At 42.2% G+C, this 15,369-nt stretch overlaps 1 protein-coding gene across 1 annotated transcript; it reads right to left on the bottom strand.

Moving 5' to 3' along the window:
* Positions 1–39: 39 nt before the first annotated feature.
* On the bottom strand, positions 40–14,338 carry LOC311127159 (alanine aminotransferase 2-like). The gene is made up of 11 exons (XM_084158932.1): positions 13,735–14,338; positions 10,868–10,957; positions 6,621–6,729; positions 6,099–6,232; positions 5,630–5,873; positions 4,671–4,750; positions 4,405–4,541; positions 3,715–3,889; positions 3,436–3,591; positions 3,089–3,201; positions 40–2,578 (listed from the first exon to the last, which is right to left on the bottom strand). Exons 1-11 carry the CDS (start codon positions 14,053–14,055, stop codon positions 2,467–2,469), a joined length of 1,671 nt encoding a protein of 556 aa, XP_084015058.1. The 5' UTR covers positions 14,056–14,338; the 3' UTR covers positions 40–2,466.
* Positions 14,339–15,369: the final 1,031 nt, after the last annotated feature.

Below are 15,369 nucleotides of genomic sequence, written 5' to 3' on the forward strand. Positions count from 1 at the left end.
CATTTCAGACAAAAAAATATTTTGAATCTTCTCTCAAAATGGATCTCAAAAGTATTTATTGTACAAAACAGAAATAATAACAAAAGAAGAAATGCAAATCTGGAATTATTTTAAATATCGCATATCCAAAACGTAAACAAGACAAGCAAACACTGGGGTTAACAGTCTTATTTCAGTTAGAAACTACGTTGATATGTATAAGCATATCGATGTTGAACCCAAAACCTTTTCCAGTTAACTTTCAGCTCATGAAGAAAGAACAATGAATACAAACCAGGCAAACAAATGAAAACAAACATTTAGCAGAATATGTGCATTTTAAAAACATTTCATTGTATTGATAAAAAAAATATTAATTTGCTGACATTCTCAAAAGTCACTCAATGTAAATTACAGCTTGTCGCCATTGAAGGCACCTCATTGCAGTCAAATGGTTAAAAACAATTCATGTTTTGAGGTCAGTCAAGAGTTTCATACATTGAATGGCTGCCGAGGTTAGGTTAATGCTTGAACACTTCATTCAGCATTAAACTGCATACAAAAATAGAGATGAGATGCTAGAGAATAAAAGTTCATCAGCTGGCTGAAATTGGTTTAACTGAAGCTTTTAGACTGCCTTGTGTGGGTCACTACGCTCATCTCCAACTTAAAAAATGAAATTGTAAACGGTTTCACTTTACAATAACATTTCCTGCGGCTCGCAGTGTGCAGAAAGATAGATACTGGCAGAAGCATCCCAAAAACATTTTACAAACAAAAACCCAAAAGTGTATTCAACCCACCATCTCTATTACATTCACATTTTCAGTCATTTAGCAGACGCTCTTATCCAGAGCGACTTACAGTTAGTGAGTGCATACATTATTTATTTGTTATTTTTCATACTGGCCCCCCGTGGGAATCGAACCCACAACCCTGGCGTTGCAAACGCCATGCTCTACCAACTGAGCTACATCCCTGCCGGCCATTCCCTCCCCTACCCTGGATGACGCTGGGCCTATTGTGCGCCGCCCCATGGGTCTCCCGGTCGCGGCCGGCTACGACAGAGCCTGGATTCGGACCAGGATCTCTAGTGGCACAGCTAGCACTGCGATGCAGTGCCTTAGACCACTGCGCCACTCGGGAGATCATCTGAGATTAGTTGTGATACAAATGTGAATGATAGACTTAAAGCCACCGTCAGTAAAAAGCGTAAACAATCTATGCAATAAATAGCCTAATAAGGGGACATGCCGATATACAGAATTACCAGAACCTACAATTCCCTTGGTTTGACCTTTAAACTCATTTAAGAGTAGCACACAAACAATTGCATTTCTTTCCATAACAACCACATAATGGCCGGCACTAAGCACCTGTAACTAAGCACCCGAGAGTACAGACATTCACCCCCCAAAAAACCCCTCTCCAAGTGCATCTGTCATGCTAGATAGGTACTGTATGGGTAAACCTGTGCCCAACAGGGAGCTATGCAGGCTCAAAGCTTTATGACTTGGACTGATAGGATGTTATGTTATAAATGGTTAGGAGAATCCCTCCCTGCTGTTTTTCGGATCAGAAAGAGCTGATGTAGCAGTACTCATTGCCCGGAGTCCATGACCTACATAAACAACCTCTGTTTTCCAGTTCCATTTGGCACATGGAAAGGTACAGCTGGTTCCAAGATAATATTAGCACTTACAGTGCCCCATTGTCTAGATCTCTAACACTAAATGCCTCTAAGGAGACACAAAAGCCTCAAGACAGATAGAAAATACAACACAGAGTAAATAACTTCCCGGGCACAAAAACAACTAAATGTATATATTTTTTAAAACCAGAACATTGTGTCCCATTCCCCAGTGCATCCTCTATAATGGAGAACCTTCGCATACATCACAATTTACATTGCTTTAGTGTTAAAGGGGCAATCAGCAGTAGTTGCAATAAAACGTTCTCCCTGCCCGTTCCAATAAAAATCTGAGGGATGGGACTGGAGAATTGTAACCAAATTCATAGTCAGAGCTATGGATGCAAGGACTGATCATCCATGATATCAACATTACACAGTTTTAACCGTGTTAAGGCTATATTGTTTACATTTACAAAGCTTATATATTTTGGGTTCTGATGGGGTACGACAGCTTATGAGGCATTTATCAGATGTATTCTTCAAGAATCAATGGGTACATTGATTTACAATTTAATTAAGTCCTAATATGTATGTATGTAGCAACTGCAGATTCCCCACACCTTTACCTCTTGTCTGACAAAGGCACAATGTCTCTTAAACACAAGTACTGTTCCTAAAATCAGATTAAAACTTCAAGCAATCATAGGTTACACTAGCAGAGGAAAAAAGGGGTTACTTTTTTCTTTACGTTAGCGTTAGTCGATACCTCTGTAAATGCTGTTTTTTTTATGCTGTGTTAAACATTCTCAAACGAGGACTATCTGAACTGTTCTAGAGCGTCATCCTCTGTGCTCTCATCTCTTTGGTTCCTCCAATGACGCGTACTCCTTCAGAAACTTGATATGGAAATCTCTGAGCTTCTCCAGGAGCACCTTCAGCTTCTCTGTCGTGGGCAGAATGGTCATTCTAGGGGGAAATCATATGCAAAACAATTTAGCGGGTAATCTCGGTTACCCAGAAGTAAAATTCTCCCAAACGTTGTTACACGTGAATCTGTCCACGAGAGATTACTTAGCGGGCAAGAGACAAACAGGAAGGAAGAGATCAATGCAGAGTAAACACAGCATCTGTAAGATATAAAAATAGAGCTGGAATGAAAGTAGGCCAGCTAGTCAGTTAGCTCCTTTCAGGCTAGTGTAATATTTGCAATTTCCATCTCAGTTAAATCTTTTTAGTTTACTTATGCAAGCGAGATGTCAGTGCCTGACCAATTTGAGCCTGGTAGACGTGGCACTGTAATGGTTATGTTACAATGCTTCAATGTAGGTCACTAGCTACTGTTACAATCTGATCCAGCTGGTGAATCAGGACAAACAAAACACTGTCACAGACAATCTTTCTGAAAGGCTTCTCTAAATTCTTCCGTCTTTGTAAATGTATGATGGTCAGCAATGTTTCCATGAGTTGAGCAGTTACCTGAAGTGATAGGTCCCTTCCCTCTGGCCGAAGCCACTGCCTGGAACGAGGCAGATGCCAGTCTCCTCAAGCAGCCTCAGACAGTACATCATGTCAGCAGACATTCCCAGGGACTGCAGAAGAGAGACACAGTTACAAACCTGTTTTTCTAGTTTTGGTTGTGGAGGTATATAATTATATGCCGATGCCAATTTGTGGTCAGCTGCACAGTACCTACACCATGCAAGTTTTATGCATGAGTTGAGTTCTCCGAGTTGAGAAGTGACAAATTCACTAATGGACAAATGGGTGTAGAAAGGAATCCCATTTTAGCAGTAGGTTTATAGATGGCTGTTAGGTGAACAGACCTTGGCCTCCTCCACAGCTCGTAGGGGGATGAAGATGCGGGGGAAGGCGTACATGGCTCCCTGCACAGGGTTACATTTGATCCCAGGGACCGTGTTGAGGATCTGCTCAGTCATCTGGGCCTTCTCAGCCAGAGCTCCAAGCACAGCACTCTTCTCCTGAAAGACAACACGATACACAGAGGTCAGACATGTGTCTTGGATGACAATCAAAACTGAACACTAACAAATGAACCCTAGAGCATTGACCCCCCCCCCCTCTCTGAACATTGAGTGACAGACCTTGTGGAACTGGAGATAGGAGGGTTCGTGTGGCAGAGGAGGGTTGACGATGACATCCATGGCAGCCTGTCCAGAGACAGGGGGACACAGCCTCACAGACAGCAGCTTCACCAGCTGTGCCTTGACCTCCAGGTCGAGGTTGAGAACCTCCATATAGCCCCCTCTAAACCCACACCTGCAGGGGAAGAGGACAGAGGAGAGGGGAGCGTTAGTGTTGGGTACACAGTCACACACAATAGAACCAAACTGGAGTTTATCCTAGATCAAATCAACCATGGCAAGGACAATCTGATGAGCCAGTCAGTCTGCATTCCAAGGGCATCGTTTTTTTTGGCCTGGTAGCCTGTGTTGTGATTTAGCCATCTCGTCTGACGTTTAAACAAGCATGACAATGCAAATCAGAGGAGTTGGCTAAATCACAGCACGGATCTGTCTCCCAGGGCAACATGGCGTACTAACGCAAAAGGCAAACATTATACAGAGTGCTCTTGTAGATCAAATACATAAGACAAAGACTATAAGAGATGGACAGCTTGTTATGTACACATAGGAACGTGTAATGTAAGTCATTGACTACTTATGGCGGTCAGACAGAGAATTCAGAGTGAGCACAGACAGCGTGTGGTGTTTTAAGGGTACTTTGGGGAAATAGTGACCCCGTGCAAGGGGCACGTGGATATGAATACTCACTCTCCCGAGTAGCCTTTGGAGGTGGAGTGAAATGAGGCCAGCTCGACAGTGTTGAAGTACTCTGGGCCCATCTCATAGAGCACCTTCTTAAAGGAGTGGAACTGACAGTCTGGGGAGTACACGTTGTCCTGATACACCTGGACACACACATAGGAGGATTATATCAATGGAGAATTGATACTTCTCATAGGACTGGAAAAGTCGAGAAATAGTCGGTGTCGATTCAGATCAATACACTACAGTAGTTGGAAACAGCAAACAATTACCTCATCGGACATAACAAACAAATTCTCCTCGTAGGCAAAGTGGAGGACTTCCTCGATGCACTTCTTACTCTGCACTTGACCTGAATATTGCCAGAGAGAAAGAAAGGAGAGAAGGGGTAGGGAGAGTGGTCACCACATGTGCTGAAATTGAGTACATGGGCAACTCTATATGGGCCTTCCATTTGTACAGGGGACACCATGTCTACAAAGACAGAATGTACTGTATTATGGAGGCAGCTGGAAACCAGAGGACCACAGTATTACCTCACGGACGGTTACTAGCCTGGTGGACGCGAGGGAGAACTGTGACACAATGGTCTGGACAGGAGCCCGTTGTTATTCACACAGAAGTTGGCTTGAGTTTTGATTGTGTGGCTGTTAATGTGGGTGTTTGAGTGAGAAATAGTTGAACCAATCAGTAAAAAAAGCAGAGCCCCATTCATTATGAACACATCTTGCCTACAACATCATGGAGCCTTTCCAGACTCTGAAGTCAGGAAGACTTCAAGTTAGGTGTCAGGCAGACTATTAAATTACAGCTTTATCAAGTTAAGTTACAGCTATGTAAGAGGGAGTCAGATTCCTTGAACATAATGTCAGCTTGTGAAGACTGATCCAGTTTCCTATGCAGGCTATAAACACCCATCAGCTCCCCTACATGACAAAGCAGAGTAGAGGGGGTTCCACATATAATATCTTACACAATGACCCTTGGCCTAGTTGCTTGTTTCAATTGGTTGTACAGTATCAACATAGCGACCTCTTAAATTTAATCATCATGCTTATTGGCCTTATGGGACATGGGAAACATTTGCAACATATAGATTTGAGATGCTCATGCTTGGATATGTTGGATACTGGTCTTGGATGTGTGTGATATTGGTCTTTGATGTGTTGAACACTGGATAGCCACATTACATAAGGAGCCTAATCTCATTGTTCTGGCTGGTGAGACCCACCGGTAGGGTTGCCTGGATTGATGATGCAGATGACTCTGGGGTGACAGTGCTCCTTGGCAGCCTGGTAGGCTCTGTGGAGCTCGTTGATATCCAGGGCCCAGCAGTTGTCCTCGTCCAGGTAGTAGTTGATCTGAACGGCCTCCATCTCAGAGATGGCTGCAGAGTACAAGGGGTACTGAGGGATGGGGATCATCACACCACTCCTGGACCGGCCCTGGCCCGACACCAGCATTTTCAAGATGCTCTACAGTCAGATGAGAATATCGTTTCACAACAGCAACAACTAGTAGGAAAGCATCCCGAATGAAAACAATATTGATTATAAGAGAAAACAACTCACTGTCAAAAACATGAAAATCCCTAATAAATCCAACGAACTTTCAGTCACAGCTCACATTAAACAAATACCAACCAACTCCCTTTTGTTTGTAAGAGGATTATTCGAAAGGGTTGAGAACTAAAGACTTACCACGATGCCATCACTAGCTCCGGTGGTGAGGTAAATATTGTCCCAGTCGGCAGGCACACCCTTATCCCGTTGCTCTATGTAGACAGCAATGTCCTGCCGAATACAGTCCACTCCCTGGCTGGCACTATACGACCCTGGAGTTAACACACACAATATGGTATCAACTCCGGATTTGGTTTTCATGTTCTGTTTCAGGAAATAAATTAGAGCTTAGATAACTTCAACTTGCATACACTTTCTAGCTCCACCGTACAATGCAGTTTTACATGAACTATTAGGCATATCTTGCAGCAAATGTAGGTCACAGAAAGAATTCCAATGCATATCGTTGTAACCAAAACACTGCTAGGTTCTGCATTAACTTAGCATCCTGTTCTTTGTCAGTGAGACAATTCTGAACCCATCAACAGTGCACAGGAGGCCAAATCTCCTACTTGGTCAGCATTTAAAGCTATATTATTAGGCTATATTTCAACACAGGAATGTGAGTGCAGTGCACTCAGACAGGCATACAGTACACACCCAGGCTCTGTCCCCCACAGCCCTGTAGGATGCGACGGGCACGCTGTTTGGCATCCTCCGGGAAACTAGGGCTGTTCAACAGCTCTGGGAATGAGCAGAGAGCCACCACCTGAACATACAGACAGGAGGTGTTCATGTTAACTTCACCCCCATCAAGACACACAGACACCTTCACATTTAAAATGTCAATTTATTTTACATAATATGTAAATAGCATTACATAAGCATCCCAGGTGAACCAGCAGGAGGAAAAACCTTCTTTCCTGAAGCCATCCTTCCACACAATCATGTTTGCACTTGTACATCTTGTACAGTTCTAATGGAATTTCTGATTCCTGTTTGTAGCCCTTGTTGCATGTAAGGACTAGTATGTGTGGAGGAGGAAGATACGTTGTGATCTTTCACTCTGAGAATAGGTTCTAAAGCAAATCAACAACACTCATCTAAACATTACTCATTCTATCGAGAGGACTCATGGGTTTACACAATGACAGACATAAAATAAGCAACTTAAAAATGGCCTTCCATTTTACCAATATGAAGTACATAGGCGGGTTGGTGGTTTAGCAACAAAACCGATGCATACGCAACTATGGGGCAAAACAGACAGGGTTGACTTAGATTGTTGTCAACATGTAAACTATATTTAGTCTCCAATGTTTATTGAAAACAAATTAATTTGTACAATGAGCACTTGTCTCAAATATATCGTTACAGTTGTTGGTTAGCTAGCTAGCGAATTTGTGCCATATTAGCATTGACATGAAATAAGTCAAAACACATCAAAACAAGACATCAAGAGCAAGATAAAACTAGCTGAAACGTGCCTCCTACAATTCCCAACATGGCTGCTTCCTGTCATTGTTGCTAGCTATCTGACCATTCAGAATCATAACGCACTGCTTCTGGACCCATTAATGTGCGCGCATCATTTCTGTAACGTTGTCAGCCAACCCGTCAATAGGAGGCTAGTGTAGCCTAGCCACAAGTAATTTACACAATCTGTTCTGTGTTTATTTGTTTGTAGTGAAGTTGCTAGGTGGTGGAGAGCATGTTTGCAGATGAGATTTAGGGCAGAACCTTTGACCACAGTCAAATAGGCAGCATGACATTGGCACACAGGTTCTATGGTTCCATAGCAGTAAATATTGGGGAGTGAGGCCAGGGACACAAGTCACCTTGGACAGTGACATAGCAGTGGCATTGACTGGCATCAACAAAGCTTGCTGCCTTGCAAGCTACTGAATCACATGGAAAGTTTTACGACAGAGTTCCATGGTCACACTGGTCTGCACACAATGTCATCGGCAACTGACAGATTTACTTTCAAGCCACCTGACAACGCAAGTTTATTATAGACAAAGTAAGGTGGGTGGTGCAGAGTTAGGCTTCATAGAACTACTCAAACTAGGCTATATAGACTTCACATACCGGTACTTCAACAATATTAAAAAAAAAAAAAAAACAGGCCTCCTGGTAAAGCTAGCCTAATAGTTCATTCAATCACTGGGGATATTATTTTAATGATAATGGAAGATCTGAAGTGGGCTGCCCTGGGTGCAATTGTAGTCCTGGGCGATATGGCCTAAAAATCATATCTCTATTTTTTTCAAACTTATGGACAATTCACGAGATATATACACAATGCATTCAGAAAGTATTCAGACCCCTTGACTTTTTCCACATTGTTACGTTACATCCTTATTCTAAAATTAACGTCAGCAGTGAAGAGGTGACTCCGGGATGCTGACCTTCTAGACAGAGTTGCAAAGAAAAAGCCATATCTCAGACTGGCCAATAAAAAGAAAAGATGAAGATGGGCAGTCTGGGATATGGCTTTTTCTTTGCAACTCTGCCTAGAAGGTCAGCATCCAGGAGTCGCCTCTTCACTGTTGACGTTGAGACTGGTGTTTTGCGGGTACTATTTAATGAAGCTGCCAGTTGAGGACCTGTGAGGCGCCTGTTTCTCAAACTAGACACTCTAATGTATTTGTCCTCTTGCTCAGTTGTGCACTGGGGTCTCCCACTCCTCTTTCTATTCTGGTTGGAGACAGTTTGTGCTGTTCTGTGAAAGGAGTAGTACACAGTGTTGTATGAGATCTTCAGTTTCTTGGCAATTTCTTGCATGGAATAGCCTTCATTTCTCAGAACAAGAATAGACTGACGAGTTTTAGAAGAAAGTTCTTTGTTTCTGGCCATTTTGAACCTGTAATCGAACTCACAATTGCTGATGCTCCAGATACTCACCTAGTCTCAAGAAGGCCAGTTTTATTGGTTCTTTAATCAGCACAACAGTTTTCAGCTGTGCTAACAATTGCAAAAGGGTTTTCTAATGATCAATTAGCCTTTTAAAATGATAAACTCGGATTAGCAAACACAACGTGCCATTGGAACACAGGACTGATGGTTGCTGATAATGGGCCTCTGTACGCCTATGTAGATATTCCATTAAAAATCAGCCATTTCCAGCTACAATAGCCATTTACAACATCAACAATGTCTACACTGTATTTCTGATGAATTTGATGTTATTTTAATGGACAAAAAAAATGCTTTTCTTTCGAAAACAATGACATTTCTAAGTGACCCCAAACTTTTGAATGTTAGTGTATATGTAGCAAAAAAGCTGCAAAAACAAAATAAGATATTTGTGTCCTCTGAAGAGGGGATGGAGGTGGATGGGTTAATTTAAAAAAAATACTAACTTCTTGTAGCAGGAATTATAGAAAGTTAAACACAGGTCTCATAAATAATCTCTCAACCACAAGCCCACATGCTAGTGAGTAGCCAGCTAACCTTTATATTTCAAGTTTAGCCAAATTAGATATATTTGCTTGCTAACAAGGTAGAACAGTTGAATTGTTATGAACACACCCTTGTCTGCCTCCAACTGTTTGAACAGCATGCTAGCCTGTCCACTTTGTTCAGATGTTGAAATCAAGTGGCCTACCTTATTTCTCAGAATGAGAAGGAGTTGCCAAATCCTTATATAATTGTGTTTTATGCTTATTGCACAATTATTAAACACAGACTAGACAGCTAGTATAACAGTCTTTGGCTAAAATGCTTCTAGCGGTACATGGTCCTGCAATGTCGCGCGCGACAAATTGAGCATTAATTTTCCAGATCAATGTTCATTGATACTCTTGTTTTAGTAGTGTCGGCTCTGCGCGCAATTTGAAGACTTGCGACATAAAAGGGGTATCGTTAGAAAGGTTAACTTCTCTATTACAGTAAAATGTCTCAATGTGTTTCGGTGTCCATTTTTCCTTTAGTTTCCTTCCCTACTTTTATTTTATTTTTTTACTCTGCTTTGTTGGGAAAGGGCTCGTAAGTAAGAATTTCACGGTAACCTGTTGTATTCAGCGCATGTGACAAATACAATTTTATTTGACCAATTCTGTTGGACCAAACCTCAAATGCAAATAGCGAGTTGAATCCGCTTGTCAGAGAGGAAGAAGTGATCTCTCATCTTTGTTGTTGTGAGTGGCGGGGACGACGACGACATAAACGCTCATAAAACATTAAATATAACTTGATTCTTGACATATAGACATTTGGAAGATCACGCAAATACATTAATTCAAATGAATTCAATATCACCCAAGGCGATTGTTATAACAATGTGGAGCACAAGACTGGACATAATGTAGCCCCATCTCTGGAATGTGCACTTTCACTAGAAGAGACCAACAGAACACCCCATACTGTGTGCTCTGAGTCTGTGCTCATGCCCAGTTAGCCTATCCGACACAAATTTGCTGGGTGGAATTCAACAGTAAGTAGAGTAAGAATATGCTTCATGGTTTTTTTTGTTGAGGCAATTCTTCTAGAATACCAGATAGAGATAGATAACAAATGTTTATGCTGCTGTTAAGAGATGAATGTATTATTAAGTATTAATGAAGGTGATCCCATTTCCAACCTTTCCATGAGCCCAGGACGTTCCTCTAATGTTTCAGAGTGCAAATAGTAGCCTAAACAAAACAGTAGATGTGCAGCCTCATCAGCCAAACTGATGCCCAGCCAAGGATGACTGATTTAGTAACTCGGAATAAACAGATAGCCGTCCTGCCAGAATATTTCCTTAGCAAGAATATTTCCTTAGCAAGATCATCGAATCAACAGTCCAGTTAGAGAGGGTGATTATGGAATTAAAAGTCTATTTGACCTTATGGTGGTAGGACAGGTGATGTAAATATGACTTTGCAAGACCACACTTTTCCTGACCCATCCCTGCCCCTCACCTGACGGAGAAAGGTGATTGGCTTCTGCCCCATGGCATGTGAATCTCCAATGTTGGCTTTGATGACCTCAGTGAAGGGGTGTTTCTGACCCTGGAGGAAAAAAAGTACAATTTAGATTAATGTCGAGAGAAAATTAAAAAAAATTAAATATCCCTGCACATATTAAGAACTTTACTTTAAAAAATATGAAATGCAACAATTTCAAAGATTTTGCTGCGTTACAGTTCATATAAGGAAATCAGACAATTGAAATAAATTTATTTGGCCCTAATCTATGGTATTCACATGACTGGGCAGGGGCGCAGCCATGGGTGGGCATAGGCCCACCCACTTGGGAGCCAGGCAGACCCACTGGGGAGCCAGGCCCAGCCAATCAGACTGGTGGCTGGTCTCAGACGATCCCACAGGTGAAGAAGCCGGATGTGGAGATCCTGGGCTGGCATGGTTACACGTGGCATGCGGTTGTGAGGCCGGTTTGACGTACTGACAAATTCTCTAAAATGACGTTGGAGGTGGCTTATGGTAGAGAAATTAACATTAAATTATCTGGCAACAGCTCTGGTGGACAATCCTGCAGTCAGCATGCCAAATGCATGCTCCCTCAAAACTTGAGACATCTGTGGCATTGTGCTGTGACAAAACTGCACATTTCAGAATGGCCTTTTATTGTCCCCAGCAATGATCATGCTGTTTAATCAGCTTCTTGTCAGGTTGATGGATTTCATGACAACGGATAAAATACTCACTAACAGGGATGTAAACAAATTTGTGCACACAGTTTGAGAGAAATAAGCTTATTGTGCAAATGGAACATTTCTGGGTTCAATATTTCAGCTCATGAAACATGGGACCAGCACTTTACATGTTGCATTTATATATTTTTGTTCAGTGTAGTACAGATCTAAGTAGGCTATTATTTCTATCAGTGTAACTGTTGAGGCAGATTTAGGCCTACAAGACAGAAGAGTATATTAGAGGAGTTGTTACAGCAAGTGATGGATCAAATAATCACTCCAGTCATGGTTGGGGTCAAAGAGCAAATACATTGCATGATTATGTATACTGGGGGTTTATCATTGATTGACACCATCCATTACATTATGTATTAGCCTAACCCAAATGCTGTAGGCCTACAATTACATTTGAATGCCCTTGTGTTGGCCCAGTATCTAAATCATATTTTTGACAAGAGTATGCAGGGGACATAAAACGACCCACCCTAGTGTGGTCTTGTATCTGTGGGTGGTACGAGGATCATGTGCTCCTACCGACCCCTAGGAAGGCACCTGTTTCAGGGATATTATTACCGTAGTTGAACTGCCATTTCCCAAGGCACACATCAATCAACTTATCCAACATGACAGAGAAGCAAGTGAGTGTAAGACTCAAGTGAAAGGATAGTGTGAGTAGATTTCGAAGACTGGCTTTCGCTCAACAGTCTGGATCACAAGGAGTCCTCCAGTTGAGCCACTGATAGAAGGGTTAGTTACCAGTATCTTTTGATGAGCTTTCACTAGCTAAGTTCATCATTGCCTGGGAACCAGATGGTGCCTTCTGGGATTTTTCAGTGTTTGATTCTGAATTGAAAAAGGGACTTGCGCAGTTGAGCTATCTTTGTTGCAGGTGCATGGTAACAATTGAATAACATGAGAGAAAATAGAAGCCATGCCCACTGCTCTTGCTAGTATCACTGTTCTTTATTAAGCTTTACATATCGGCCTCAAGGCCTTTGTCAGGACTTTTTACAACCCCCCCCCCCCAAGAGTGTTAGATTCTGGAAATGGTCCTATATAAGCCGAAATGTTGAATATAATTAAATGTGTTCACTCTACTGGTTTTCTGCGTGGTTGGTCCTTTTGCGGGTAGGAATTTGAGCCAATATATCCACAGGAAAGTATTATTAGACCAACTTTTCAAAGCACTGAGTTGCGTTCAGAATTATATCACCTGAAGCAGGCGTAAAACCATGTAAACATGCGCACTGTAACGTTATATGTTTGGCAAGTATTCATGCCTTGCGTGCAAGTATTTGCATCATGTATGCATGCTTCAGGTGATAATTAGCGGAACGCACTACCAGTGCTTTGAAAAGTGTTCATAATACTTTCCTGTGGATATAGTCTCAAAGTCCTACCTGCAAAAGGACCAACCACGCAGACAACCGGTAGAGTAACTTCACATGTAATTGTATTCAACATTCCGGATTGTAGTGGACCGTTTATAATAATAATAATAAGCCATTTAGCAGACGCTTTTATCCAAAGCGACTTACAGTCATGTGTGCATAAAATTTTACGTATGGGTGGTCCTGGGGATCGAACCCACTACCCTGGCGTTACAAGCGCCATGCTCTACCAATTGAGCTACAGAGGACCACGTTTCCAGAAGCAAACAAAGAAAAATCCCAGACGGTAGATTTAGAAATTCACTGTCTGGTGGTCCCCTGTCAAAGCTCATCACTGCCACGTCCACGAGGAGGGACCACGAAGGTTGAGAAAATCATGAGGCAGGATTGGCTCCTTATCACACACCTACAAGGGGATGGATTCACCCCGAATCGAGGAGGATGATGCAACATTGTATCAGCACTGAGAGAAGACGCTACACACGTCCTTCTAGAAAAACTAGCTAGCAAGCTAACGTTACGTCTCCATTTCCCATCTGTCGTTCACTATTTTAGTTGATCCTACAAAACATGAGAGCACATATCCATGACTAGTTAGCTAGCTTGCTTGCTCAGGAGGATGTGCCAACGTTACGGCTGTGTAAATAGCTAGTTGCCGGTAAATGCTGGTTAGCATGAGCCAGCAAGCTCACCAAGTAGATTTTTTCCCCGCTAGCTAGAATGATGGGCAATGTGTTTTCACCTGCTGCAAGCCTCTCTCAATGTCCCCAGCCTTCGTGACAATGGGTCCTCTCACAGCGTACTCCACCGCTTTCACCTGCGGATTGATGGTGTCCATGGTCAGAGTCTTTTCTCGCATCTTGCCATTCTCTCTCAATACCACGGTTGCCCCAGCTGTACTGAATCTCTTCAGTCCATACTCTTCAACGGGTCCTTGTGTTTTGAGTCGTATGGACTGCACTAAACATGAGGTTTCCCGAGCCTTTGTCCGCACAAGGGCTGGAGACTGGTCAAAAACACCTGCAATCAATGATCTATTTGCCAAGTGTTGAAGTCGATGCATGATCTCAGCAGGGTAGCTAGAAGAACCACAACGAGGGAAATTAATGAGCGCGGCACATAAACGCGTTAGCTAGCTCTCTTTCAGTCTTTGAGCGTTCGTTCACTGGCAAGGAAAAGCGGTGATGGATTGCTTCAAAGTTATTTTAAAGTTATTTTAAAACTTAATTAAAAGCGTTTGTAAATCCACGAAATCTAAAATGCATGATGTTCAAGTATGACACAACAACCATATCGACGATCGAATTCAATACACCACATCAACTACGACCATACATTTTAACCGCGTCCCTCTACAACCCTTTCACGGCAGAGGTGGATGCTGGGTATTGTCGTTGTTTTATAGAATCTCCTCCCTAACTATATGCTTAGACATACGTTTCAAAACTACAATACCCACCCCGATGGAAGACGGGTGCGAAGAACGCCGAAAGGCGGCTGATAGATGGAGATAGCTGAAAATGAAGACGGGTAATATGAGAGGAGAGGCGATGCGAGAGGGATAACGTTTCGTTTTATTCGCTCACAAAGTGAGGAATTTTAGTACGGAGGTCAAAAAGAGAGTGTCGAATTTGGTCTACAAAAATGGAATGGCTTATTTGCTACGTGAGGCTTATTTGATGGAAAATGTGTTTCGTGATTGTTAGGAGTGTACTGATATGAGTAGGACTCTTGACATCCCGGCAAAAACAAACAATATCAGAGTTGTTCCTGTTGTTCGGACACGTATCTTCCCTCTCATTGGCTAGAATGGTCCCACCTGATCTTGCCTCCTGACTGCCTTCCATTTTTAAGACATGTATTTTAATTGTTAGAGGAACCACTTGAGTATCTGGTCAACATAATGGATAATCTGTGGTAATATCACCCAACCAGGTTACATTTCTGTCTGCAACGTTGAATTTGCCCCAGTTAGGTTGAATTGCCATTGCCCACACCTTCAATACTGGACTGCTAGGATTGGACTGGACAGCCACTGGAACTCGACAGCCACTGCAACACTAACTTTAATTGAATTGTAATAATCAAAAGTGAGAATTTCCTGCCAGTATGATATGATACCAAATCTGGGTCTGGGTCATGTCAAAATGTGAATATATGTCCAAAAGTATTTGAGGTGGGTTTGTTTTTTATATTGAGTTTGCACTTTTGAGACCATTCCATTGGTGCCAATTGTACCAGGCACACTAAATCAAATGAAGTTCAAGTATTTCTAAGTGTTAGACATTTATTTTGACCCCATGGGTTTGTTTGATACATTGCCAAATGTTATTCAAATAATTAATGTTTCGTTACATACACACTTCTTTCTCAAATA

Source organism: Coregonus lavaretus, assembly GCF_964263955.1.
Source record: "Coregonus lavaretus genome assembly, chromosome: 4".
Lineage (NCBI taxonomy): Eukaryota > Metazoa > Chordata > Actinopteri > Salmoniformes > Salmonidae > Coregonus > Coregonus lavaretus.

What these genes read in the sequence shown, in the direction of transcription:
- LOC311127159 (XM_084158932.1), bottom strand. Translation starts at nt 14,055, where the DNA reads ATGCATCGACTTCAACACTTGGCAAATAGATCATTGATTGCAGGTGTT. An exon ending in TTGAGAGAGGCTTGCAGCAG is followed by an intron (nt 10,958 to 13,734) that starts GTGAAAACACAT and finishes TTTTTCCTCCAG; the next exon opens with GGTCAGAAACACCCCTTCAC. An exon ending in CTGTGGGGGACAGAGCCTGG is followed by an intron (nt 6,233 to 6,620) that starts GTGTGTACTGTA and finishes TGTTAACTCCAG; the next exon opens with GGTCGTATAGTGCCAGCCAG.